This window comes from Phycodurus eques, chromosome 14 (assembly GCF_024500275.1).
Source record: "Phycodurus eques isolate BA_2022a chromosome 14, UOR_Pequ_1.1, whole genome shotgun sequence".
NCBI classification, from domain to species: Eukaryota; Metazoa; Chordata; class Actinopteri; order Syngnathiformes; family Syngnathidae; genus Phycodurus; species Phycodurus eques.
In genome coordinates, this window is record NC_084538.1 from 696,141 (window position 1) to 723,262 (window position 27,122).

Here is a 27,122-nt window from a genome sequence, read left to right on the forward strand (position 1 = left end):
GTGCCACCATCTTGTGGCCTCTTAGTGTCTAGGAACTATGTTGGGGAGTTGAGGAGCTTCATTAAGACAAGAATAGTGCTAGCCTCTGCCAACATCTTACACTTTATTCCTTTTGTCCCACAATTTGCAGCAGGGCTCGTCGTCTGTGTCAGGTTTCGGGGCTGAATAGAATCCATTGATGCAACCGATTGTGGGGAAAAAAGTCAAGCTCTGTGACTACTTTCCAGGTCGATTTTGCATCTGGAAAGGAATTCACAGGGCTTCACTTTTGGCATTTTGGGGGGAATTGATTTTGGATAAGAATCTTGAAAAGTCCACGCCTGTGATTTCTTTCCAGATGTGCTGTAAATTTCAGCCGCGTATGTTTTTTCAGTCCGCGCCAGACGGGCGATTGCCTCGCCGCCGCTGGACGAGGAATTCGTGCGGCGGCGACGACGGCGGGGGTGATGTTGCCGAGGCGACGTCCATGTCGGACCTGAGACAGCTGGACTCGTATTGCTGGAATGGCGACGCACAGGTAAGCGCCGGGGGCTCGCGTCATTCCAAATCTACGCTTCAAAATGCCAGGACGTGCCTTCATTTTTGTTCTACGGCGCCTCCTATTGGTGAAGACGCGCCCTCTCGATGATAGTCCCATCTGGGTCAAGGAGGCGGGGCTTCACCGGGCCAATCAGCGGCTGGGAAGTCGCCTCAGTCTTCAGGTGAGTGCATAGACGCGCACACGGATATGAATGGTACTTTGACGTCGACGTCAAACTGGAGCGAAGGGTGAAGCTGTACCAACTAAACTCTGGGGACTAGAAGCTTCACTTGGGACTAGTGCTTTCTCTGAAGACTAGAACCTTCTCTCTGGACCTTAAACTCTCAGGACTAGAACTTTCTCTCGGGCTAGTCCCTTCTTCTTGGTAAGAGAACCTTATTTTCGGAGTAGAACCTTCATTTCGGACGAGAACCTTCACCCAGGACTAGAACCTTTTCTTGGGAAGAGAATGTTCTCTCGGAGCTAGAGTCTTATCTCAGGACAAGAACCTTTACCTGGAATTACAACCTTCCCTTGAACAAGACCTTTATCCCAGGACTAGAACCTTCATCTGGGACTAGCACCTTCTCTTAGGAAGAGAACCTTATCTCGGTACGAGAACCTTATTCCAGAAATAGAACCTTCTGTCTGGACTATTAGCTTCTCTTGCTACGAGTACCTTGTTACAGCACTAGGGCCCTTTACTTGGGACCAGAACCTTCCCCTGGGATGAAAACCTTGTTTTGGGATTAAAACCTTCTCTCAGGACTAGAGCCTTTACTCTGGACTATATGGTAAAATGGTAAACGGACTGCACTTCTATATCTACACCATCACAGTGCCCGAAGCGTTTTGCAAAGCCTCACATTTACCCATTCAAATACCAACGGGCGACTGCTGCCAGGCCCTCTGGGATGCCTCTTTGGGCTCTGCAGTCTCTTCCTTGTTGTTGTGTCATGACCTCTGACCTTAACTGAGGCAAGGGAGGCCTGCAGTTCTGTGCGAGTTGTCAGGAGTTCCTTTGTGGCCTCCCGGATGGAGTCATTGCTGTCCTCTTGGGCTCATCTTTGCAGGGTTCGGGTTCGGGTTCGGGTTAGGTCCTGGGAAGGTTCACCACTCTTCCATGTTTTCTCCGTGTGAGGGTAATGGTTGGCTGGAATCCTAAAGCTTTCCAAATGGCTTTTGTAAGCCTTTCCAGACTGATCGATGTCAATGACTTTATTTCTCAACTGCTTTGGACTTTCTTTGGATTCTGTCATTTTGTTGCAGCTTTTTTAGATCTTTTGTCGGGACGGATTCTGTTGAAGTGATTTCTTGATTGAACAAGTCTGGAGGCCATCGGGCTTGGTTGTGATCCGTGAAAATGAACCAGAATGTGTGAATAGCCACCATTTTTTCATCATATAACAAGGGATGTCATTACTTTTTTCACACAGGGCCAGGTAACTTTTAATAGTCTTTTTCCTTAATAAATGAAATCACCAATTAAAAAAAAAAACTGCATTTGAATTTCAATAGGCTTATATTTGTCTGACATTCAAAGTAGGGTTTCAAAACCGATGAACTGTTGGATGATCTTCAACTTCAAAGTGGGGAAACTATGCAAAAATCGAAGAATTTGAGAAGGGGGTCAATACTTTTTCACGGCACTGTATGTACAGTACATCCATATTTCTAGTTCTATGGGTGAGTGGCTTCCTGACCCAAGCTCCGACCCTCAGGTGGAGCACACGGAGGCACTGGCCAATCCCAGGCCAGACTTCACCTTGCTGTCCAGTCAGAGCCTGGAGAGGGAGGAGCCGGTGCTGTTTCCTGACCAATGGGAGGACGGAGTGAGCCTGCGCAGCGACTTTGAGGTGAAGGGCACCGGTCCCGCGAGCGGGCAGGAGGACAAACCCAGTCCGGACAGCGGCTGCTCGCTCAGATTCCACTCCAGAACCTCCAGTCCTGACGCGGCGGCGAAAGGTGTGACGCAGTGCGTTGAGATGGATAGATAGACGCAACTCACTTCAACATAGATGCCATGAGACATAATAAACATCTGTTAATGTGCACAATATGAATGTTTAATGTTAGCAGTAAACAGTACCCCCCCCGCTATATATCGCGGTTTACGCTCCGGGGTCTCGCTAGTTCGCAGTTTTTATTATTGCGCAATACCTTAGAAATGTTTTTTAAATTGTTTTTTTTTGGGTGAATTTCTTTTTGAACCAGTTAAGGCAATAGTCTCTCCAGGATCCAAACACTTTATTTTTTGTACTATATGTTATTCATTTGATATTTTGCCATTTTTTTTAATGCACTCACTCACTCACTCTCGATATAGTCTATGTTTAAATGTGTATACGGTATATTGTTTTAAGTGTGTTTGAAACAATTTCAAATGAAAAACATTTATTTATTTTCCCTCCAAAAACTGGAAACCCGCAATGGAGCGGAGTTTACTGTATTGCACATTATGCGTAATCAACAGGTCCATTTGTGTTTCCCCCGCCAGACACGGAGGCCACGGTGCAGACGGAGCGCCTTAGCGACAACGACGACGACGACGACTCCCCGGACGAGGACGCCGGACCCGTCCCACGGACTCCGGACCAGGAGGCCTTCCTGAAGAAACACTTTGTCACGCTGGCCGACATCGCAGAGGGACCTAGCCGAACCGCTCACAGCTCCAACGAGAGCCTCAGCATGTCTTCCAGGTTCCTCTCCCAGAACTCCGCTGCGAGGTACCACTTGACCCGCATCAGCAAAACTTCTAGAAGGACACGTCCGGTCCATAAGTCTTTTTCATCGTGCCTTGTTCGGGTTACGCTCCTCATCGTGTTGTGGTTTTGTTAGTCATGTCTTCTTGCCATGTTCTGGTTCTGCTCATCATCATGTCCTGGTTCTATTGCTTGTCTTGTTCTGATTCTGGTCTTCATGTCTCGATCATCTATTTGTCTTCTGGTTCTTATACTTATTATGTTCCGGTTGTGTTCCTCATGTCTTTTAACCCTTGTTCTGGTTCTGCTCCTCACGTCTTCATCACCTTGTCTTGTGGTTTTTCTAGTTCTTCACCTCATGTTCTGGTTCTGCTGCTGGTTTTGGTTCTCTTCATGTCTCCGTGGCCTTGTCTTGTTCTGCTCGTCACCATCTTCTGGTTCTGTTCCCTGTGTCTTCTCGCCTGTCGGTTCTGCTCCTCAGCCGGGTCATCCTGGAGTCAGGAGATATCGAGACAAAGTCCCACCCAGTGGTGTCCGAGGTTCAGAACCCTGGCCCGAGTATGACGTGGACTCTCGACCAAGATCAACAAACAAGAAGTTGTCAGCCAGAGAATGAGGAGCAGAACCTCGAGGCCTCCCCAGGGATGAAGGAGTCCGACCTCAGGAGGGTCACGGAGGCTCCAGGTATATACTGTCCCGCCACAGTTGGCTTTCGCATATTCAGTTTCATTGAGACAAAAATAGTGCTTTGCCGCTATCTTGCAACCTTTTTAGGGGGATGTCAAGTCCGCTCAGCTTTTCACGATTGGCGGCAGGGCTCAGACCCCGCTGGGTTCAACGTGCCGTCATGGTATACGGACAGGAAGTGATGGAAGGAATTTTTTTTTTTTTACCGGCAGGTGGTGTGACTCCTCACCGTCCCACCTCCCTCCCCTCAGCCCCCCGACGCACTCCCGCTGCAGCGGCGCCCCCTCAGAACCTCGGTTCGGCCGCTCCCGGGTACCCCCGGCAGGCGATTGTCAGCATGACGCTGCCCAGGAAGTGCCCGTCCCCCTCAGCGGGCGGTCCGCGCTCCTACATGAGTCCCACTGCCAGCTCCGCCGCCAAAATGTCCCGCTCCGCGTCGCTGGGTGACGGCCTCAACCGAGCGGGACTGACGGCGGGGGCGGCGTCCGGGCCCGGCCGGCCGCCGACCGTCGCCGTCCCCTCCTTTGCCTCGCCGGGTTGCCAAGGTAACCGGGCCGGCCCGCTACCCCACCTCCTGCTGCCTGACAAACCTTCCGTAACGACCATCAGGACGGCCGCCCCCTCGGAGCCCCCGCCCGCCCCCCAGCCTCAGGACGACGCAGGTTTGGACTCTTCTCTTCCTCAACCCTTCATCCTGTCATCTTTCCGTCTGGGCTCGCCTTCATCAACCCTCCTCTTCCTGTCTGTCACCAGCCGGTGAGACGTTGTCCCCCGAACCCCTTTTATCGGGCCTCCCTGTAGCGATCCAGTAAACACTCACTCGCTTCGCGGGGGTTAGGGACCAAAACGGGAGGCCATAACGAAAATCCCCAAGTCATTTATGCCCCACAAATATGTTTGTAATCTCCTATATTAGTAGACCAATATCGACGCCGACGTTAGAGCCAAAGTTAGCTTCACTATTAGCTTCCCGCGTTACCTCTCTCGTTAACTTCCAAAGTTAACATCCAACATTAGCTTTCAAAGTTAGCTTCTGAGGTTAGCTAACCCTAAACCCCAACCCTGTTTTGAAACCCTAACGCTGTTTGGAGACCCTAAAACTCTTTGAAACCCTAGCCCTGTCTTGAGACCCTAATTTGAAACCCAACCACATTTTGAGAACCTAATGCTGTTTTGAACCCCTCATTTGAAACCCAAACTTGAAAACCTGTGGAACAGTCCTTTAATGGTTCAGGTCCTACCTGGAGGAAAGGAGTTATTTTGAACCATTGGAAGTGTTCAATCCCATCGAATGGCAATGACCTATGGGGTCCCTCAAGGGTCAGTTCTTGGACCCCTCCTGTTCAGCCTGTATATGCTACCCTTGGGGGTTAAATTCTTTAGAACTTTAATTTGGACTATCATAGCTATGCAGATGACACACAGTTCCAGTATATCTAGCAGTGTCTCCAGTGACCACAGTTCAATTGAAGTGTTGTGTCACTGTCTAAAACAGATAAATAACTGGATGAGCCAAAACTGAGATAATTGTTTTTGGCAATAAAGAAAAGAGGATTGCTGTTAGTAAATACCTGGAGTCACTCTTTTTTAAAAACCAAAGACCAAGTCCGAAACCTCGGTGTTCCGATAGATTCCAACCCGTCTTTCAACAGTCATATCAAATCAATGACTAAAACTGCCTTCTACCAGCTGAAGAACATATCCGGAGTGAAGGCTTGCATGTGTCAAGTAGACCAAGAGAAGCTCTTCCATGCTTTTATCTCATGTAGACTTGACTATTGTAATGGTCTTCTGACTGGACTCCCTAAAAAGAGCATGAAACAGTTGAAGCTCATTCAGAATGCTGCAGCTTCGGTTCTGACCAGAACAAAGAGGTTGGAACAAATTACTCCAATTCGAAAGTCTCTACATTGGCTCCCGGTCAGCTTTAGAATAGATTTTAAAGTTCTGCTACTGGTCTATAAATTACGAAACGGTTTAGGTCCTGAATACATGAATTAAATGCTAATTGACTATGAACCCAGTAGAGGCTCTGAGATCAACAGACTCGGGTCAAATAGTGGAGCACAGAGTCACGTGACCGGCCCGACTCATCCATTTGACGTCTTTCTCGCCGCAGACCCGCCCGCCAGCGTCGAGTCCTGCCGAGCGTTGACCGATCAGATGCTGAGCTGCTTCAAGCGGGCCACCCGCCTCTACAGGAAGGTACGCCCCGCCCCAACTTCCTGTCCCGCCTGCCTGGTAAAACATGACGGCTTCTCTTTCCCCCGCAGGTGAGGACCTCTTGTACAGAAGACACCCCTGAGCGGGGTCAGATGGCCTGCGTCCTATCAGAAGCTCTTGAGGCCATGAGGGCGGAGCTCCAGTGCCTGCCGTTGGGACCGGGTGGCTGCGGCGGCGGGGCCCTCGCGTTGGCGGCGGACCAGGAAAAAACTGCGGCCCTCCTGGAGGAGTATTCCATGCTGCTGTTGCAGGCCGTCCAGAGGAAGCTGGGAGCCCCCTAACGCTCCTAGGGCCCCCAATCTCCCCCAAGACCCCACTCCCTCCTCACCATCCATCTTCAACTGCAATTTTAACAAAACTTTATTGATTTAATCACTTCCTGTTCCCTGTAACCATGGAAACATAACAGCTGGATGAGTTACAGTTGACCTCAAAAAATGTCACAACTTTTGAGAGATATTTAAAAAGTTCTAAAATAAATGTTTGCAACAATGTCTGCTTTTGTTAGCATGGATGCTAACACATTAGCATCTCATGTACTACTTACTGCTGAGTCACGTTTGTGATTTCCGGGCAGAAGATTTGATTATGTTAGCGTGGATGCTAGCACGTCAAGTTGTTCCTGAGTAGGACATTCTTATGTTAGCATGTCACATTGTGCTTGGGGATGAACATTGTCTGTTATGTTAGTATGTGAGTAGAAAAAGACTATTTATTGATCGGCCTCAAGCGGGAATAGCAGAAATCCGCTAAAGACGCTAAAGCTGCGCGTGTCGTCATAGAGTCTGTAGCTGGCGGGCAGGCTGAGGCGTACGCGGTCTCCCGCCTCCAGCGGGATTAGTGCGCCATTGGTGGCTGACGCGTAGCCGCCGTGGTCGTTGAGGTCCAGACTGGAGACGATCGGCTGCTGGTTGCGGTACAGGGTGACGCCCATGTAGCCTTTCAGGAAGTCGGCCGCCGTAAAGCTGAACACGTAAACGCCGTCCATGGGGGCCGTGAACAGGCCTGTGCACGATGGGCGAACAATCTTTGTTGTCGTTACCGTCGATCATCACGAGGACGGTGAGCGGTCAAAGCTCACCCGAGGTCTCGTTGTACGCCCGCCCGACGTTGGCGAAAACCTTGGAGAAGATCACAGTGGTCTCCCGGTCAAAAGGTCCCACGGATCCCGAGTCGGTGAGCGCAGCGGCGAAAGCCACCTTGGTCTCGCCTGCTATCACGACATTGGCGACAACATCGATGATGTCGCCCCCAAGCGACAACAACTACACGAACACAACTTGGACTACGACCTGACGTCTGCGTGCCGCGTTGCTCCAAAACATGCAAACGTGAGCTCAACTCTGTGGAGGGGAACCATCATGAGAGGGACACACCCACAATTGCACACATTTTGTTTGAGTCACCTTCGGTTGTCGCCTTCCAGGTGTTCAGCTTCTGCTTGCTCGTATTCAACTCCGCCTGAAACACTGACGACAAAATGACTGATGAGAACGTGAGAGTAATGTGACAACAAAATAGTCACATGCAGACTTTCTACACATTTGAACAACTTCTTGCAGACCCTAATCCTCAGACTTCTCCGCAAAAACAAATGCCTGATAATCATACACCTTGTGGGACATGAATGCGCTTTTTCCAGGGTCACTTGCCCACACGTGCACTGGGCACCAGGACACCCAAGGTCGCAGTTCAACGATCGAATTTGTGGTCGTGTCATCGGACTTGCGACCGCATGTCTCGGACACTCTGGTGAAGAGAGGGGCGGAGCTGTCAACCGGTCACCGCCTGGTGGCGAGTTGGCTCCGATGGCGGTCCGATTTGGCAGGCCCAAACGTATTGTGAGGGTCTGGTGGGAACGTCTGGCGGAATCCCCTGTCAGAAGGAGTTTCAACTCCCACCTCCGACAGAACTTTGCTGACGTTCCGGGAGAGTTCGAGTGGACCGTGTTCCGCGCCTCCATTGCTGAGGCGGCCGACCGGAGCTGTGGCCGTAAGGTGGTCGGCGCCTGTCGTGGCGGCGATCCCCAAACCCGTGAGGGATGCAGTCAAGCTGAAGAAGGAGTCCTATCGGGCCTTTTTGGCCTGTGGGACTCCTGAGGCAGGTGATGGGTACCGGCTGGCCAAGCGGATTGCCGCTTTGGTGGTCGCTGAAGCAAAAACTCGGGCATGGGAGGAGTTCGGTGAGGCTATGGAGAAAGACTTCCTGACGGCTTCGAGGAAATTCTGGTCCACCATCCGGCGTCTCAGGAGGGGGAAGCAGTGCACCATCGACACAGTGTATAGCGGGGATGGGGCGCTGCTGACCTCGACTCGGGATGTTGTGAGTCGGTGGGGAGAACACTTCGAAGACCAACACGCCTTCCCATGAGGAAGCAGAGTCTGGGTTCTTTGAGGCGGGCTCGCCTATCTCTGGGGTTGAGGTCAACCGAGGTGGTTAAAAAGCTGCTCGGTGGCAAGGCCCCGTGGGTGTATGAGATTCGCCCGGAGTTCCTCAAGGCTCTGGATGTTGTGGGGCTGTCCTGGTTGACACGCCTCTGCAACAGCACGTGGACATCGGGGAGCGTTCCTCTGGATTGGCAGACTGGGATGGTGGTGCCCCTTTTTAAGAAGGGGAAATCACACTCCTCAGCCTCCCTGGTAAGGTCCGACAGGTGTCAGAGTTTGGTCCGCATATCCGGCAGTAAGTCGGACTCGTTTCCTGTGAGGGTTGTACTCCGCCAAGGCTGCCCTTTGTCACCAATTCTGTTCATAACTTTTATGGACAGATTTTTCTAGGCGCACCCGAGGCGTAGAGGGGGTCCGGTTTGGTGGCCTCAGTGTTGCAGCTCTGCTTTTTGCAGAGGATGTGGTTCTGTTGGCTTCATCAAGCCGTTACCTCCAACTCTCACTGGAGCGGTTCGCAGCAGAGTGTGAAGCGGCTGGGATGAGAAACAGCACCTCCAAATCCGAGACCGTGGTCCTCAGTCGGAAAAGGGTGGCGTGCCCTCTCCGGGTCGGGGATGAGACCCTGCCCCAAGTGGAGGAGTTCAAGTATCTTGGGGTCTTGTTCAAGAGTGAGGAAAGAATGGAACGGGAGATCGACAGGCTGATCGGTGCGGCGTCTGCAGTGATGCGGACTTTGTATCGGTCCGTTGTGGTGAAGGAGCTAAGCCGAAAGGGGAAGCTCTCCATTTACCGGCCGATCTATGTTCCTACCCTCACCTATGGTCACCAACTGTGGGTCGTGACCCAAAGAACAAGATCCCGGATACGAGCGGCCGAAACGAGTTTCCTCCGCAGGGTGTCCGGGCTCTCCCTTAGAGAACGGGTGAGAAGCTCAGTCATCCGGGAGGATCTAGAGCCGTTGCTCCTTCACATCGAGAGGAGCCAGATGAGGTGGCCGGGGCATCTGATTCGGATGCCTCCCGGACGCCTCCCCGGTGAGGTGTTCCGGGGACGACCCAGGACACGCTGGAGAGAGTACGTCTCTCGGCTGGCCCGGGAACGCCTCGGGATCCCCCCGGAAGAGCTGGATGAAGTGGCTGGGGAGAGGAAAGTCTGGGCGTCCCTGCTAAAGCTACTGCCCCCGCGACCCGACCTCGGGTAAGCGGAGGAAGATGGATGGATGGATGGATGGATGGATGGACATGCTCATGACATGAGTGACATCCTGTATGTGAGCGCACAACAAGCGACATAGAAACCAGATGAGTAGCTTCTGCGTCAGTCACGACTTCATGTTGGAGGGTTGCGTTGTCCGAGCTGAAGGATGTCGCAATGACAAAAGTGATGGTGTTCTCTCTCTCACACACACCTGCACTGTGAGTCTTGAGTTGTTCCAGAAGTTTCTCGCTGACGTTCAGTCGGACCTCCAACGCTACACGGTCACATGACAATGTCATGAGAACATGATCGCAACATGACATTGACATGAGAACAACAGGACATCGTGACAGCGACATGGTAACAACACGAGTGGCACGTGAACATCGGCAAACCTGCGGTGTCGTCCATGTTGCGCGCTAGTCGTGCGCCTATGTCGGACGTTTGCGTTGTCTGAGCTGAAGGACGACAAAACTGTCAAGCGAAGTCGTCGATCAGGATGAAGATTACAAACTAAACTGACCTGAGCACAGAACCTTCAGCTTCTCCACGCGAGCCTCGGCCGACCTCAAGCTGCCCTCGAGAGCTTCGAGCGGCACATTGCGTCCGATCGGCAATTAGTTAGGAAATGAGCAGGCTAATATGCTAATAGCGTATTAGCATACTGTACCTGAGGTGTTGTTGCGCCCGTCAGACAGTTGTGCTTCCATGCTGGAAAGTTGACTTGACTGGACTGAAAAATGAACGTCAACAAGGAGAACATGAGCAGAACCTCTTATGTTACACTTTAAGTCTCCGGAGTCAAAAGTTGGAGGTTCTAGTCCAAATCATCCTAACAGCAAACTGCTGTTCTGCTTTTAGAACCTCACTTGACTTGTCAGTCTGCAGATCCTCCACAAGGTTCTCCACCACACTCAGTCGCACCTGCAACCCTGCAGACAAGAACCGCCTTAGTGACACACACACACACACACACACACACACACACACACACAGTGATTGTGTGCTTACCTTCACTTTGTGTCTGTGTGTCGTTCAGTGTGTTCACCACAGCAGCTGCAGGCAAACATAAAACCACAGTCCTGACCCCCAGAATCAAGCCTTCAAAAGTCAAGATGTCCAGTTTACCCCTCAAGAATGAAGACCTTTCAGTGTGCAGAATTACAGAATCAAAACTTCTAAAGTAAAAACATCCCGACTCAAGACCTCCAGTCTCTACACCTCCAGAATATACAACTTCAGGGTCCGGACTTCCAGAAGATAAGACCACAAGAAGCAAGACTGCCAGAGTTCCGACTTTAGACTTTTAGACTCAAGACCTCCAAAGTCAAGAACTTCAGAAGTAAGACCGATAGAGTCAAAGCCTCCAGAATCAAGATCTACGGAGTCCAGACCTCGAGAGTCTAGGCTTCCAGAGGCCAGACCAGCAGAAGCCCTTCAATGTATGGTTACCTCTGACGTCCTGTAGGTGTCGCTCTCCTATCGTCACTTTGCCCTCCAGGTGGATCAGTCGAGCATGGAGAGCGCTCACGTTGTGGTGTAGATGTGATGAATCTGAAAAACAGCACGTCATCATCAAGACCTTTCAGAGTGTAGACTTGCAGACTCTAAACAAAACCTCCTGACTCAAGTCCTTCAGACTCAAGACATCCTCAGTCAAGACCTCCAGAATCTAGAACTCCAGGGTCAAAACTCCAGAAAACAAGACTTCAAGAATCAAGACTGTCAATGTTCAGACCTCAGAATCTAGCCTTCCAGAGTCAAGACATAGTCAAAGCCTCCAGAATCAAGCTCGACAGAGTCCAGACCTCCAGAAGTCCTCCAATGTATGGTTACCGCTGATGTCCTGTAGGTGTCTTTCTGTAGTCATCACTTTGCCCTCAAGGTGCAGCAGTCGAGCATGGAGAGCACTCACGTTGTGGTGTAGATGTGATGAATCTGAAAAACAGCACGTCATCATCAAGACCTAAGACCTTCATGGTCTTAATGCACTTGACTCACATGGTCTAAGTGGTCTAAATAAATCTTCCTGTACATAGTCTAGGAGGACTTACATGGTCTAACTTGACTTACTTGGTGTAAGTGGAGTAACACTGTCAGGGTGGAGTCACATTGTGTTTACAGTACATGCTCAGGGAGTGTCTGAGAACCCACTATCATCATCAAAGATGGTCAACCGGAACCAGAACATGGAGTTTCACCTGTGTCCAGACGGGATTTCTCCTCCCACCGTCGGCCATCTTGGTCCGCACTCGAGGCCGCCATGTGACCCTGGCTGGCGTTCTGATGGCCTTGGACCTCTAAGTCCTCGACTGGAAAGAAATAAAAGTGAGAGCGAGCTTCTGCTGAACCAGTGACAGGAAACTGGAAGTGGTTCTTACCTGAGCTCCGCTTCCTCAGATCCTCCACCAGGCAAAGGCGAGACGCGAGGACTGTAAGCACACCAACAATTGATGAGTCATGTGACTTGTGAGGCCAGCTCTGATTGGCTGCCTTGATCTTTGAACCGTTGAAGATCACCTGCGCTCTTCCTCCTAAGCTGGTCCAGGGCGCTCTCACTGGACCTCAGCCTCGTCCTCAGGAAGGGAAGTTCGCCGGCCAGGACTGGACATCATTTGTCATGTTCAGTGACGAGTACATGGACGCCATGATTCGCGACTGGTTAATGGATGTCAGTCAAGCGGATGATCGGACTCACATGATGTCTTCTTCTGCAAGTCCTCCACAGAACTTTCACTGGTGTTCAGTCTGGACTGCAGTCTCCACACTTCCTCTGAGTACCACACGACCAAACACTTTTGTTACCTTCAGTGGCCTCACCTGGACTCAGGCAACCCAAGCAATCGCCAAGCGACCCGTGCTGAAGGGGCCCCGAGACGGACTGACATTGGCCCGTACCAAGGCCTGGAAACGGCCCTGCCTGGACTCACGAGGTCTAACTGGACTTACTGGTATATTAGTGATCGCACATTGTCCAAGTGGTGGAATGACACGGTCTAACTATAGTTAGAACCTTTCCCGGGCTCCTGCTTTTTCTTCTTGATTCAGGACATTTTTCAGCACCAAAGGACTTAGAATGTTTTTGACACTGGAAAACATTTGATACTGGAAGACTTTGAAAAGATTGGAAACCATAGGCTTATTTTTACTGACTCAAAATTTGTCTTGTGTTGGTCAATCGGTCAGACTCGAATTGGCCCCTCACAGGTCTTGCCTGTCGGTCATCATAGAATCTATGAGTACTTTCAGGTACGTGTTCTTGGTGGAGTTACAGTACGTGGTATAACTGGACTCCCATGGTCTAGGTAGAAACTGAAGTAGTCTAAGGTTACTGACCTTGCTGGTGCTCCTCCCTCTTCCTGAGGTCAGCATGGATCTCGCTCACCATCTTTCTGTCTGCCTCCATCTGGACCTGCAATGAGTCCAGAACCCATCTCTGCTTCTCCGCCCCCTCCTCACCGTCCCTCAGACGGGTCTCGGCGGTCCGCAGGGCCTGGCCCTGGTCCACCGCAGCCGCCTGAAGACCGAAGACCATCTTCCTGTCCGCCTCTATCTGTACCTGCACGGAGTCCAGCTGCCGTCTCTGCTTCTCCGCTGCCTCCTGTCCGTCCCTCTGGCGGCTTTCGGAAGTCCGGAGGGCCTGGCGCTGGTCCACCACCGCCGCCTGAAGACTGAGTACTAGCTGTCTCAATCCCACCAGCTCGGTCCAGATCACAGGTAGTTCCGGGGGGATGGACGAGTCCTGCGCCACGGTCCGCATCCTGAAGGAGCGGTCCCGGTCCAGGTCCAGCGTGGGAAGCAGACCAAAGACTGCGGACTGGCCGAAGAGCGGAAGCAGAACCGCAGCAGCTACAGAAAACCTCATCGCTACCATTTGGACCGGCACCCACTTGACACACACACACACACACACACACACACACACACACACGTAGCGACCCCAGTTGTATGGTCTCGCGACGTCCACTGGAGTCTACATGTCCCACAATGCACCTGTGTCGCCTGAGTGTGTGCGTTGTGTGCAGATTAGAGATCATGTGGTCCGCTGAGCTTTTGTTTCAGCTTCTCCGCATACCGCTAACATGCTAATCTGCTAATCTACTCGCTTACATTTCACAATCACCAGCGCTACTACCAAACTACTGATATACTGCCAGGACACTAGTACTATATAGCCTACTATACCATACCACAAGATTAGCATACTATACGGTTACTACACTGTTACTGTACTATACCATTACGACACTAATACTGCTACGCTACTATACGGGGTATTACTACAATATAAGTACACAATTTCTATACTGTTGTTACACTATCTATACGTATAATGATACTCCACTACTATACCAGTACTACCAGTGCACTGCTATACTAAATACGCCCCATCCTGCCTCAAAGTCCGTGCAGACCAGCTCGTTCCGGTCTTCACACAGATCTTCAATCTCCCTGACGGGCACGACGCCCCCTCGTCCACACGCACCACCGGCACCGCGCCCGCTCTCCGCTGCTCTTCTCTCTCTACACCCCAAACTCCTGACGTTCGCAGACGACACCGCAGTCGTAGGCCTCATCAAAGACGGTGGCGAGCCTGCGTACGGACAGGAAGCCTCGCTGCGGCCGACGCGACCCGCAGCTGAACACGCCCAAGACTGGACAGATGACGGTGGACTTCAGGAAACATCCTTGGCCACAGCTGCAGCTCACACTGTCCAACTGCCCTGTGTCAAGCGCCGAGACCTTCAAGCGACTTCCTGCTGAGGACGCACGGCCTGCCGCGGGAACTGTTGAGGCAGTTCTGAACCGCAGTCATCAGTGTGGTGCCGCCACAAAAAAGGACAAACTCAGACTGCAACGGACAATCGGGACTGCTGAAAAAACTGTCGGTACCCCCGATCCACTCTTGAGGACTTGCACGCTGCCAGAAGGGAATTCAAATTGTTTAGCGAATAGAAATAATTTTGGTAATCCTAATTGACCTAAATCAGGAAAATTGCAGTCCGATTTCATGTCAGACACTCGGGCGGGAAAACGACTGCATCGGCAGTGCGCGCCTCTAAGCGGCACTGTGGTGCCATGCATGCATGGAGCGACACGTTTACAGTAAACAAAGAAGAGAAAAGAAAAAACGGTTTCACTCGTTTTTCACAGATTCTCAAGAGTATTGTTATGTTACCCGTCGATACGTGTTACTACGGAGTCTGTGTAGTAATGTTCGTTATTTGTAGGTAAAGCCTACCTGTGATCTAATGCCAATTCTAGCGAGCCCCTCAATGGGGGCTTCCATTGACTGTTCGCATTAAGCTAGCAATTTCTCAAACGATCATGTGTCTTGCTTGTATTTAAATATCCAATGTGTGGAATTCTTTTTGTGGCGTCTTTATATTAACAGCAAACAACACCTGCGGTGTCAAACAGTTAAAAGCACGCTCAGGGAGGTCAGACACGCATGCAGACTCTCTTCTGTTCTACTAGGACTCAAATATACCTCAAAAAGTTGCATTGTTTCATATAAACCGAGGTTTTAATGCTCCATTTGCCAAGATATTTGTACCTTTGGATTATTTAGCCACTTTGTGATATTTAAAATGTCAGAAAATGAATAAAAATAATCTCTCTCTTACGTGATCGGATCGGGACATCCCTAATAATGCTACACTATTGGTACACTAACCATACACTTATACTAAACTACGATGCTGTTAGTACATTATAGCTATATTAACTATACTTTTACACAATTTCTACACTATACTAATAAACTACGCTACATTGTACTATTATATTACACAATACTGTACGATTAGTACACCATACATGACAGAACACATTACAGTAGTACACGATAGGACGAAAGCATACCACACTATTACTAGGGAAATGCTATAGTATACTACATACACTATGACTATTAAGGGTGAAACGATAGTTTTAAAAAAGGTACAAAATTGAAATTAAAAAAACAATGTATTTCTTTTTTTTATTGACGAGAACATCCGACGGCAACAGCAAACATTCGCCCGGGAGCGCCGCGTCGGTGTATCGCGGTCACCTTTCGCCGGCGTCGCTAAAAGGTTAGCGTCAATCCGCCGGATCTTTGTAAACGGTGCCCCTCGTCGCCATAGTAACCAGTGTCTCTCTCACGCGCACACCCTAGAAGACGTCACCGCCAAGGCGACATCGTCGTCCGAGGCGCGAGCGAGGTCAGCGCTGGCCCGTGTACGCTCGGAACCAGGACGTGACGGAGGCCGCCGCCGACGAGATCATTCCTCCCGTGTTCATGGACGGCTGAGACACCTGCAGTGCACTCTGGGAAAGATCCATGGGCTGCGGAGGACGCACACAATTCTAGGATTCACACGTCTACCTTAAAACTTGTTTTTTTAGTCAAAAACAAACAATTTGCAGCCACTCTAACTGGGTAAATTTAAACAATATATTTTGGCTAAAGAATCCCTTAAATCAGTAGCTATGACATAAAATGGTTCAAGTTTACGTTCCACAACCATAGGAACCGAGGGTCATTTGTGTCTTTTTGTTGTGTGCGGCTCCTCGAGTCACGTGATCTCTTCATTTGTATTTCTTGCACCGAGCGGCGTCTGCGACGTCATAATCTAGACTATTCTCCCATACGCGCAAGTCAGAAAAGGCGGGCAGCTCCACGCTTTTCTGACTGCTCCCATCCCGCCGCCCGCTTTATCCGCTAATGCGCAACGTCGCGTGACCCAGGCGGAACACGGGATAGCCCGCTTCCTGCGTATGCTTCGCTAACCCTCATAATTAGGATCGGCTCCACGACTGTTTGAAGTCCAACCTCGTAAAATTCCGTTTTCTTTACGGCTGGTGTCTTCAGACAAAGTTAAAGAAATAAATCGTTTTTTGATCCAAATATGATATCGCGCATGTAAACATGAGCGAAGCCCAAATCTTTGCTGGCTCGGTGGTGATTTCTCGTGTCTAAAACAAGACAATGGAGACATTTCAAGTTCCTACGGGCGCTTTGAAACGCTCCCCAGCGAGGCGGACGTTCTTCAACCTGGTTTGCCGTATGCGGAAGTCGTTTGCACATCAGAATCGTCTTTATTTGCCAAGTATGTCCAAAAAACACACAAGGAATTTGTCTCCGGTGATTGGAGCCGCTCTCAAACATTATTTATTGCATCAACCTTGTAAATTTGCAGCCAAATATCCGCTCTTGCTTTTTCCTCTTTCCACTATTGCTGCTGAAACCATGCAAATTTCCCCAATCTGGGACTAATAAATCTTACGTTGTAGATATTTAGGAGATGAATGCACTTTGAAATTGATAGGCCCATTTTCTCAAGTGACGCAGCAGACTAGCAGTGGCGCACAAACCGGTTTCTGGTTTCCGGTCCCGCGTGGCTATCGAGCGTTGGTGTGTATTTCCAGTATTTGCCCTCCAGACGCGTATTCATTGGCCTGCTATTTTGCACTTGGAACTCGGTTCCTGTCCGCTGTGACGCGCTTCCAGCCTGACCTACGTGACAACTGCAACTGTACTGAATCAGCCAATCACTTCTTTTCGGTTGTCTTGCGACTTCATGTCACGATAGCTTAGCAATTAGCATAGCGTCCCCGCCTTTCTCTTCGTCCTCCCTTTTGAGAGAACGATACTTGTCGCAAGCGTCGCCGATTCGCCGCCGTGGAGGCGACGATTAGTCATGAGGCTGCGGTGACACCGAACGCCAAGCGAACGGTGGGAACAGGGGAGGCGCAAAATGTTCTTGAATCTTGAATGTGGACACGCAAATTTACTTATTTATTTATTTATTTTTATTTTATTTTTTTTGCAATAAAGCGTACATGATCGCGTGCTGACTGCGGTTTTTGCTCGCGTCACAACAACACCCCGTTTCGGACGTTTGATTTCTGTGACAAAGCTCTTTTGGTCCAAAACCAAAAATGGGCCATTTTCGGCCGCCAAACATTTGGTGCGTCACTATTTTAAAAGACCTGAAAAAAGTTTTGAGGGGCGTAAATGTTCTAAAAAGGATTTTAAAAGGGTATTTCTATGTTGCCAATTTTCACTTGTCGCGATGGGGTGTCTGTAACGTCACCCCACGATGGAGGGGGGATTGCTGTGGGTGAAAGGTTTGGCGTACCTGCGAGGGTATGTCGCAGAATCGCGGGCTGGGGACGGTCTCCCAGTCGGTGCCGAGGTCGGTCTCGTCGTCGCTGACCGCCTCGTCCCCGCTCTCCTCGGCGGGCCGCGACGCCTCCGGCTCCACGAACTCCATGGACCCCTCCAGGTCGCCGCTCGCCTCAAACGGACCCGTCCTGAAGCGCAAGGGGGCGTGGTCGGTCCCACGTTTCCTTGACAACCGTGACATCACCGCCTCACCTGCCCAGGTTGGCGTTGTCGGGCGACACCAGGAACATGATGTTGCGCAAGGTGTGGTGGGGGTGGAGCTTGTCACCGTCCACGTGCTGCACGCACACACGCGTACATTAACACACAAACATTACAATCGCACTCACACAAAACACAAACAAGAACGAAACAGACAAAAAACAAGCACACACACTCAAATGCACAAAAATATACAAAAAGCACACAAATTAAAACATACGTATACATACAAAACACAGTCACGCACATTAAACACAACAGATATTAAACATCCCAAACACACGAGTACACACAAAAACAGACTCACAAAATAACCCACACACACGTACACAACAGTCACACATACACGTACATAAACACACACGCATAAAAGCCAGCGCGGTCGCCGTGGTTACCTGTGAGAAGCACAGGTGCAGCGTGTTGGCGTTGAGCTTGCCGAGTGCGCGTGTGAAGCGGAAGCGACTGAGGTTGTCGCCGCAGAACTCGCTGGAGGAAAAACACAAACAAAGACGGGGTCGCGAGGTCACGCCGTTCAGAGTAGGCCGAAACGGATTCATCAGCCAGACGATTTAATTGGCCGGTATTAGTTCTTTACCATTTTTGGTTTTTTTAGGCAAAGATAATGACATCCCAACAAACCCAAAACAAAATTCTGTCTGTTGTGAAGTTAAACACATCCTAAAGGACAAAGTCTTGCAAAACAGTCAAATGTTCTGCCTGCAATGCAGGACCCAAAAGCAAATTATTTTATTCATTATACATTTTGAAATTCATTATTCACATTTTTCTCAGCTAAATATCCGAATGGGCATAGGCCTCCCAAAATCCAGATGGTGGGGCCCTAGTTCAGCATGCGTGCATGTCCGGTGTGCGGTCGCACCTGTTGCACAACTTCTTGGGCAGGTTGACGTCCAGGATGTGCGACAAGATGGTGAGCAGCTGAGTGGCGTAGCACAGAGCCGCGCTGATGGTGTGGGCCGGGTCGATGTGGTCCAGTTCTGAAAGGGACGGCGGACGCCCGGTCAATCCGGCGGCGTACGTACTCGCCTGCTCCGAGTCGGCGCTCGGCAACGCGCTTCTCAAAGTGATGGCTACTTCTCGGGTACAAAGTAATCGGACCGCTTTGATACACACGTCCAAAGTAACAAATCAGCTCAAATAACCTTGAATAATATGTCATAATATTATGTGCTATTATTAATCATTAATGACAATCATTTATGTGAAGACACTGAATGATTTCTCACAATAATTAAGCAACCGATAAATATCAACAAGCAAGACTATTTCTACTCATCTCTGCCAGTGTTCACTTTTTCAAATGATCACCTTCTCCAGCATTCCTAGAAAATCACAACGTCCCATTCACTGGCGAGCTATTTTGGGAACAGGTCCTGGGGGACCCACGGGCACCAGGTTGGTCACCCCTGCTCAAACTGGACTCACGGCACTTACGTGCGCTCGCTTAAACAGGCGCAGACACACACACACAAAAACACAACCCAGATATACACACACACACAACACAAAAGATGCACACATGAAACACACACAAACAATTCCACACACACAAAAACACAAACCAGATATACACACGCAACACAAAAGACGCACACATGAAAGACACAAACAATTCCACACACACACACACACACACACACACCAACTTACAGATGTGAAACAGACACGCATTCAAAAGACCCAAGCACACCACCCGACTCGGTCGCGCTTCGACGCCACTCGTCCGCACCTGGGCCACGCTCGGCGCTCTTCTCGTCCGCTCGGCCGTAGTAGGCCGAGCAGTCGCCGTTGCCGGGCAGGGTGACGGCGGGCCCCGCGATGCTGACGCTGGTCTCGCCGTTCTGGTCGTCCCAGATCCAGCGCCCCGACAGGTAGGTGGTCCTGCGCGCCTCCGCCAGCTCGCTGACCGTGCTGGACGTCAGCGCCGGCTCGCACTCCGACGCCGCGTCGGCCGGGTCTCTGAAATATGAGGGGCCGTGAGGGACATTATTCAGGAGTAGCTCTCGCAGTTACTGTTCAAATGCTTTCACACAAACTACTGAAAGGCTCTCATAAACACAACTCAAACACACTCATACGTGCGTCTTGCTCTCATAAGGGCTACTCAAGCACTCATTAACAATACTCAAACACTCATACGCACGAGTCTTGCTCTCATTAACACTACTCAAATGCGTTATAAAATATATGTAGAAATGAAATATGGCATTGACCAACAGCCATAAAGTACAACAGTAAGCCCAACTTAAGCAGTAGCGTTATATAGCATTATACTGTATAGTACATACATATATACTTTTAATGTATATAGGTTGCATATTTGTTGATTATTGTGTTACATCAACGCTTTTCCTCATAGATTTAAAAATGGCAGCTTATAATGTGTAAGTGCTGTAGAATATGACGTAATGGTCGGCCAATCAGAAGCCGTGCCGCGCATGACGTAGGGCTCGGCTGGCTCGTCCATTCGGACGCGGGTGCTGCCGAATAAATGTGCCTTTCGGGCTGAAGCGCAGCGGACGTGCGTTTACTCCTGGACTCAAGGCAGAGTTTCGACACCCCTGCGTTACAATCTGAAACGTATACGGTTCGTTGCAGGCAGGACGGCCGGATAGTCGCGTTTAAGCTCCCCTGCGCCGGTGTACCGAATGACGTGTCCAAAGGGAAAGAAGGAATTGAATTGTCGGAGTGAAACTCGTGTCATAGGTACGCGCTCCGGACTGCACGCAGTTAAGAGTCAAATATTTCATGACTTTTTTAATATAGGTACATTTCAATACATTGGAATATAGTTGAAAAGTCTTTCTTCAGTACTCGGAGCGATTCAACCAGGCAGGCCCAAAGTCCGGCCTCCAAGTTTCCTCCGGTCCGAAGCATAAGGTCATAAAGTCAATTACCACAGGCAACAATACACGCATACAAAAAAAAGCCATTTTATATTTCACCAGAGGGTGGCAGTAGACCTGCGGCCGCACTGTCATCGCGTGACCCCTGTGGTGTGTTTTTAGGCCATTTCTAAAATGGCAACTGAAACTAAAAAGAGGAAAGTTGACAACGAGGGCCGCCGTGTCCAGGGCGGATAGTGGTTTCTTTCACTGACATACGAAACAACTGTGTCTGCCTAATTTGCCAAGAGACTGTGGCTGTTTTCAAAGAATGTAATATTAAGAGGAGGCACTACCAGATGAAAAGCATGCTAACGGCGAACAAACTGAGGCCACTGGAAGCGGTTTTGATAGCACAGCAGCGCTTTTCCACAAAAGCCCGTGACTCAAATGAAAATTCTACAAAGGCGAGCTACGAGTCTCAGTGAATTGATTTTTTTGTGATGATCAAACCACAGTTTTGTCAAATTTGATTTGTAGTCAAATCTTCACCATGATGCACGTTTGTCTTTAGCATTAAGCAAGAAGTGTATTTCAGCGGGCCGCCGCCATTTGTTCTGGCAACGAGTATTGCGTTTACTAGGAATGAATGAAATCATCGAGAACCTTTTGAAAATAGCATTTGAAGTGTGGCTGTTTCCACATCGGAGACATTGACCCAGAGAAAACCAAAATGAGCTTTTCTTTTTGATAAACACGTTTGGATGGCAAGTGTCTTTCCCGTTACGGATCAACCGCTATGCAAACGGCCCGCCGCCGGAGCTCACCTGCTGCGGGCCTTCTCTTCCCGCGTGGGGAAGATGTGCGCGGTCAACTCGGCGATGTGACCCCGCCGCGTGGCCGCCAGCTGAGCGACTCGCTCGCGTAGCTCGTCCCGGCGTCGCTCCAGCAGCTCGTCCAGACGCCGGTTGTGCCGCTCGATCTTCTCCCGCTTCTGCCGGTGCCGGCCGGCGCGGCGCTGAAGGCGCTGGCGCTCCTCCTGGCAGCGCAGCAGCAGCTCCTTGTCTGCGGGGACGCGGGATGACACAAAGTGACGCGGGTGTGACACGAGATGTGACGAAAGGCCATGTTGCCGCTGCAGGTCGGTTTCATGTCAACGTGAACAGTACAATTCGGATTTTTCTTTTTTTCTTTTTTTTTTTCTATTTTCAAATCCCACCCAGGCCTTTTCCGCACGTGAATATAAATTGGATATGTATCTGATGCGAGCGCATTTGATTGCTCACGTGGCGCCGTTCGATGGCGCCGTTCGATGAGGTCGTCACAACTGCTGGACAAACGAGACTCGCCGCAAAACGGCAGCGGCGGAAATTTGTCAGTGGCCAAAAGGAGATGCTTTACAACCGCCGTTGCTACAGTTACTTTGAAATACTTTCCAATTACTTGAGCTTAAAAGTAACTTAGTTACTTTACCGATGACTTGATTTCAAAAGTAACTAAGTTCGATGACAAAGTAACATTTGAGTTACTTTCAGCAGCTGCGGAGTAGCGGTGACATCAGTTAAAAAGAGCCCCATTATTTGGTGTTACGCGCCACCCAAGTTACAGACTAACGTCATCGACATGAATCAATAACTTCAATATTAGTGTGACGCTTGAAGTCCCATTAAATGAGCTGCTAAGTAGCTAAACATGGAAACAAGCCCGCTTCTCTAAAGACTTAACTGACAGAAACACCCGGATGGGAGGGTTACTTGAAAAATGGATTCCCTTACAGTTACAAGTTACCTGTTAAGAAATTGTAGTTAGTAACGTAATCCGAGAACCATAATATTAAAGTCGTGCATCTTGAGTACGTTCAGTAACTTCTGCATGACTCCAAAACGCTAATAAAGACAAAAGAAATTCCATATCAAAACAAGTTGATATACGCAAATAGCTTTGTCTGGTCTTTTCTGTCTTCTCAATGTTTTAAGATGCACAGTTTTCGAAGAACCCAGAATCCAAAACCTCAGAACTGTGAGGCGGACGTGTTCACCGCTTGTTTACAGTGCTGCAGGGACGGACGGACAGATGGATAGTTTCCGACCGTGCGGGCATCCGTGAAGCGAACCGCGTGTACGCGAGAGAGCGACGGGTAGACGTCGGGGAAGCGGACGGTTGCACGAGTCCACGTTGTCGTTTGAAAAGCGTGACCGCGGCCGACATTTCTCATTTTGCTCGCGTTCAAGAGTTTGTCGCTAGCTTTCCCCGATTCCGTCACCCATCGACACGCACGCCAACACCCAGACGCACCTCCTCCCGACATTGGAATTTTGATACGAACAGCGAACAAATCTTTTGTTGGCGGTGACACATTTAGCAGCTGTTCCACTAGCAAAGCTGCGGGCGAGAGTGAAGCACACACTTACAGAAATGTCAGCGGTGCGGCGCATTAAGCTAGCTCGCGAGCTCCACCGGAGAAGCCCCGACTCCAGATGACACTGAAAGCGCTCACTTTACTTTGTAAATAGTATTGAAGCTTCAGTATTGCAAGTCCTTACCCCCCGTGACGCTTCTGAATTGACCATGAATTATTAACCCACAACGCATTGCGCGTTTAACTCAGCAGCACAACTCTATTCTTTACATGGGACATATTTAGCCGAACCAACTTTTTCTATTATTTAGGATGTCATATTTTCTCTATGGTGCCTCACTAAACATGTGAAATAGGAATTCAAACAGTCTCCGCATTCCTGAGTTCCAGACGTTTTAAGTGTCGAGAGGCCCGAAATCAGCTCATTGGAATTTCTTCAGCTTATTGACATGACGAGCCGAGATCTCCGCCTACCTCTCCGCTCCCGAGCCAGCGCTGTCAACATACACACGGAGTCGCAGTTTGCCAAATATGGTCAACGCGCAGACAAAAGTGGCTCAAACGGAAGTCGATGTCAGAGGGGCCTTCCTTTCCTGGAAACTCGGGTGACAAAACCAAAGTTTCGTTTGGAAATGAAACGGACACTTTGATACGAAGTCCATGTTAGACGGAGAGCGAAATACACAAAAGACGGACGGGACCTTTGCGGAAAGAAAACCGCAATCAATCGATCGATAGAAAAGTGACGACGACAGCGAAGCCGTGCATTTTTTGTGTACTTTTATATCGATCCCACCTTCACTGTGGATTGTGTGACAAACAAAAGACCTCCCAATCATTTTCATCTCCACGTCGAGCATATTGTAGCGATTGGAAAGGTGGGCTGCTGCTTCAAGCCATCAGCAACCTCTGATTGCTTAGTAGGAGTCAGTGAAGAGCAATAGTAACCATCATTGCTTTGACAGGGTGACTGCAACCGGACTACTATTCTGAATGCAGCAACACGTTACGGTGCTCGTTACTCAAAATGGTGGTCATGTTGGAGTAACAAACGACTTTGTAATGCGTGACCAGCATCACCGTTTACAACCGATAAATAGAAGAAAAAAATCGCCACAAATGCGTCGGGACCACGCCTACGCAAGGGCGGGGCCGTTTGGAGCGGACCGTACCTGCGCAAACAAACACCGAGTCTCGTGTTCGTGCGCAATGTGACGCCGCCTCAGTTAACATTTTGGTCATGTGAACAAATCCATCAAACGATGGGATTCAACACAAAATCATGCCCTGCGGTGTCAACGTGAAGTGACGCAAGGTGACGAAAGGCAGACGCCAGACGACACCAAGTGACAAGCGACCGAGCTGAAAGGGGGCGGGCACGAGCTGACAAATCGATGCGAGGTGATCGTACAAGATGACAAGCGGCGGACCGCCTCACGTGCGACATGAGAATTATAAACCGACGAAAGACGGCGAGTCGGGCGAGGCCGCCGCTCACCGCTCTGGACTTCCTGCCGCGCGCGGATCAGCGCCTGCTTGATCTGCTCCATCTTCATGCGGCACCACATCATCTTCCACTTCTGAACACAGCAGAGTCACAAAACACTTCCGCTCAAGCGTGCCGCCGCCCGGTCAAACTCACCGTCTCGTCGGTCTGCAGCTTCCCGTGCATGGCGCGGACCACCCTGCGGAGGTCAGACGATGAGCCCCGAACACGTTTCGATCAACACGCGTGAACTCTCACCTCTGCTGCAGCTGCTCCTTCTCGGCCTTCAGCTTCTCGAGCCTCGCCATCTTGTCTGCGCACCTGCGGCGTGGGCACGTTATTGGCAGGTGTGACGTCACAAGACAACTTGACCGATTTCAAACCAAGTCTTGCCAGCTTGTGCGCGTGGGCATCCTGTTGTTACCCACCTTAGACGGTACCAGCAGGCGCCTTACGATTGCATTCGCTAACCGTCAGCTTCTCTCTACCAAAAATTCATAAGCACTTCAGCGTGTTCAACATCGCATGTTAACTCAATATGCAATTAAATATTGAATACATACATGCCTTTTTGTGCTGTACGTGACTTGAATAAACTTTATTAACACGTCATCGCAGTTGACATGGAAGTACATCCAGTACGAGCTAAACGCTAAAACAATCTAAAACATTCGGCAAACCGGGTAAAAGCACTTCCGCCTCGCTTGGGACCGTTTCAAGGCACCTGTAAGAACTTGAAACATTTACAATGTCTTTTTTTGCACACAAATCAAAGACGACAACAGACGGTGTTCGGGCTTTGCCGGTGTTGACGTGTATATTATCACATTGGATAAATAAACGATAGACGCATTTAACTTCCTCCGAAGAAACCGGCCGTAAAGAAAACTGAATTTTAGAAGGTTGTCATTAATCGTAGCAAAGCATACGCAGGAAGTCCGCTGTCCCGTGTCGGTCATGTGACATTCCACACGTAGCGGATTGGCCGTGAGCGACATTTGACTGCGGCGAGCTACTAAAACCCATAAAGAAACAATTGGACGCCAAATCAAGTCTCGCGGCAATGAGGTGACGTCATCTCTAGTCGACGTCCCCATGACATGACGTCATCGAGGACTGCGGTCTCGTCGCCCCCAAACTCAATATCCTTGTCTCCTCGGTGGAAGGAGCGAGGGCCGAGCAATGAGACGAGTGGACCAGAGCGAGCAGACTTTGGTTTTCCACGCGACTCTGAATTGGTTGGGAGACGTTGCGTTGACCAATTCATTTGAAACGCAGAGGGTAGAAAACGAAGGTTACGGGCGGATGAAACAAAACTGGGCAACATGACGCATTGAAAAGGAAACCGTGAATAGCACAGGAAGAAAAACTCAACTCAATCAAAGCCCCTAGAAATGTTCAGTCGCGTCAGTGTGGGAGAAAAATGATGTTTTACTTACAATTAGGCACAAATCTCGGCTAAATGCTAACATGGCCACAGCCGGCCGCCTTGCTAACTGTTTAATGTTGAAACGTCAAATAAACACACGGGAAGGGAATTACAAGTGCACGGTTATCACGTAAAACGAACTTTTTGAGTGCGCAATGTAATGTGACGACAGGTTCTGCGTGTTCCACGTTGTTGACATGTTTTCCGAACACGAATGTTGTTTTGGAGGGCGACACTGACGACGATGTAAACAGGGGGTCTACATTTCCGAGAAAGTCAGTGTAAAAAACAAAAACAAACACTGACATCGTGCGGTTTTAAGCGGAAAACACGGAGGTGAACCGTAAACGTCCGAACTTGTCTGCGAAGTTCCGCGATTGCTCTCACCTTTCCGTGTTCCTGCCGTCCAAGTACACGAAGTCTCCGGCCTGCACGCAACGGGCACACGTCAGCCTGCGTCGGGACGTGCTGCACAGAGGGCACCGCTCCACCGCCACGAAAAGACCCTCCGCGTCGTCCACGGACTCCACCATGACGCCGGCGGCCAGCCCGGCCTGATGCGGGCGAGGAGGCTGCGGCGGCGGCGGCGGCGGCCTGCCCGCGGGGCGAGACGCAGCCGGGAGCCCCGTTGAGGACGCCATGCTAGCAAGGCTAACAGCTCTCCTGACTTTTGTTTTTGTTTTGTTTTTTTTTAAATTTATATATTTGGAAATTGTGAACGCGACCTAACTTGTCGTCGACGTCCACACTCGCGAGTTGTCCATGGGGACGTCACGCGTGCAAATGTTTTTGCTGCGACCATCGGAGGCGATTGGTTCCACACTTCCGGTTTCGGCTTTGTTTACGTCGTGACGTCACCGCCGCTAGGCGGAGCTTCCGCTGAACGCCAACGGCGGCAACGTGCGACTGGCG

The 27,122-nt window shown here is 50.0% G+C and overlaps 3 protein-coding genes across 13 annotated transcripts in view; 1 reads left to right on the forward strand and 2 right to left on the reverse strand.

Annotated features, from left to right (window-relative positions):
• mapkbp1 (mitogen-activated protein kinase binding protein 1) overlaps positions 1-6,626 on the forward strand; it is a 21,378-nt gene extending 14,752 nt beyond the window's left edge. For 4 of the 7 annotated variants that reach the window (XM_061696304.1, XM_061696305.1, XM_061696306.1 and 1 more), the window contains 8 exons: positions 374-517; positions 612-701; positions 2,242-2,485; positions 3,018-3,246; positions 3,704-3,906; positions 4,122-4,571; positions 6,029-6,114; positions 6,183-6,626. In XM_061696304.1, coding sequence (XP_061552288.1) covers positions 374-517; positions 612-701; positions 2,242-2,485; positions 3,018-3,246; positions 3,704-3,906; positions 4,122-4,571; positions 6,029-6,114; positions 6,183-6,413 — 1,677 coding nt within the window. In that variant the 3' untranslated portion in view covers positions 6,414-6,626. Of the gene's footprint in view, positions 1-373; positions 518-611; positions 702-2,241; positions 2,486-3,017; positions 3,247-3,569; positions 3,907-4,121; positions 4,572-6,028; positions 6,115-6,182 lie in introns of those variants that run through there. The other 3 variants (XR_009769797.1, XM_061696308.1, XM_061696309.1) reach the window with 3 other exon arrangements.
• On the reverse strand, positions 6,477-13,590 carry LOC133412725 (paramyosin-like). Of its 5 annotated transcripts, none has more exons than XM_061696311.1 (17): positions 13,053-13,590; positions 12,415-12,489; positions 12,237-12,320; positions 12,098-12,148; positions 11,918-12,028; positions 11,553-11,654; positions 11,169-11,270; positions 10,728-10,772; positions 10,586-10,648; positions 10,387-10,449; positions 10,240-10,302; positions 10,112-10,174; positions 9,928-9,990; positions 7,539-7,601; positions 7,425-7,475; positions 7,214-7,342; positions 6,477-7,137 (listed from the first exon to the last, which is right to left on the reverse strand). In XM_061696311.1, the coding sequence occupies exons 1-17, from the start codon at positions 13,588-13,590 to the stop codon at positions 6,845-6,847; spliced, it is 1,959 nt and encodes a 652-aa protein (XP_061552295.1). In that variant the 3' UTR covers positions 6,477-6,844. The 5 variants fall into 5 exon arrangements, with proteins under 5 accessions (XP_061552295.1, XP_061552294.1, XP_061552298.1 ...); XM_061696310.1 differs by having other exon boundaries at positions 10,728-10,817; XM_061696314.1 differs by lacking the exon at positions 7,425-7,475 and having other exon boundaries at positions 7,214-7,253; positions 10,728-10,817.
• Positions 13,591-15,911: 2,321 nt separating this feature from the next.
• Positions 15,912-27,056, reverse strand: atg14 (autophagy related 14). The gene is made up of 11 exons (XM_061696316.1): positions 26,598-27,056; positions 25,040-25,102; positions 24,938-24,980; positions 24,794-24,875; positions 21,764-22,001; positions 19,841-20,070; positions 18,971-19,088; positions 18,486-18,576; positions 18,082-18,167; positions 17,843-18,017; positions 15,912-16,046 (listed from the first exon to the last, which is right to left on the reverse strand). The coding sequence occupies exons 1-11, from the start codon at positions 26,849-26,851 to the stop codon at positions 15,924-15,926; spliced, it is 1,503 nt and encodes a 500-aa protein (XP_061552300.1). The 5' UTR covers positions 26,852-27,056; the 3' UTR covers positions 15,912-15,923.
• Between the last annotated feature and the right edge of the window lie 66 nt (positions 27,057-27,122).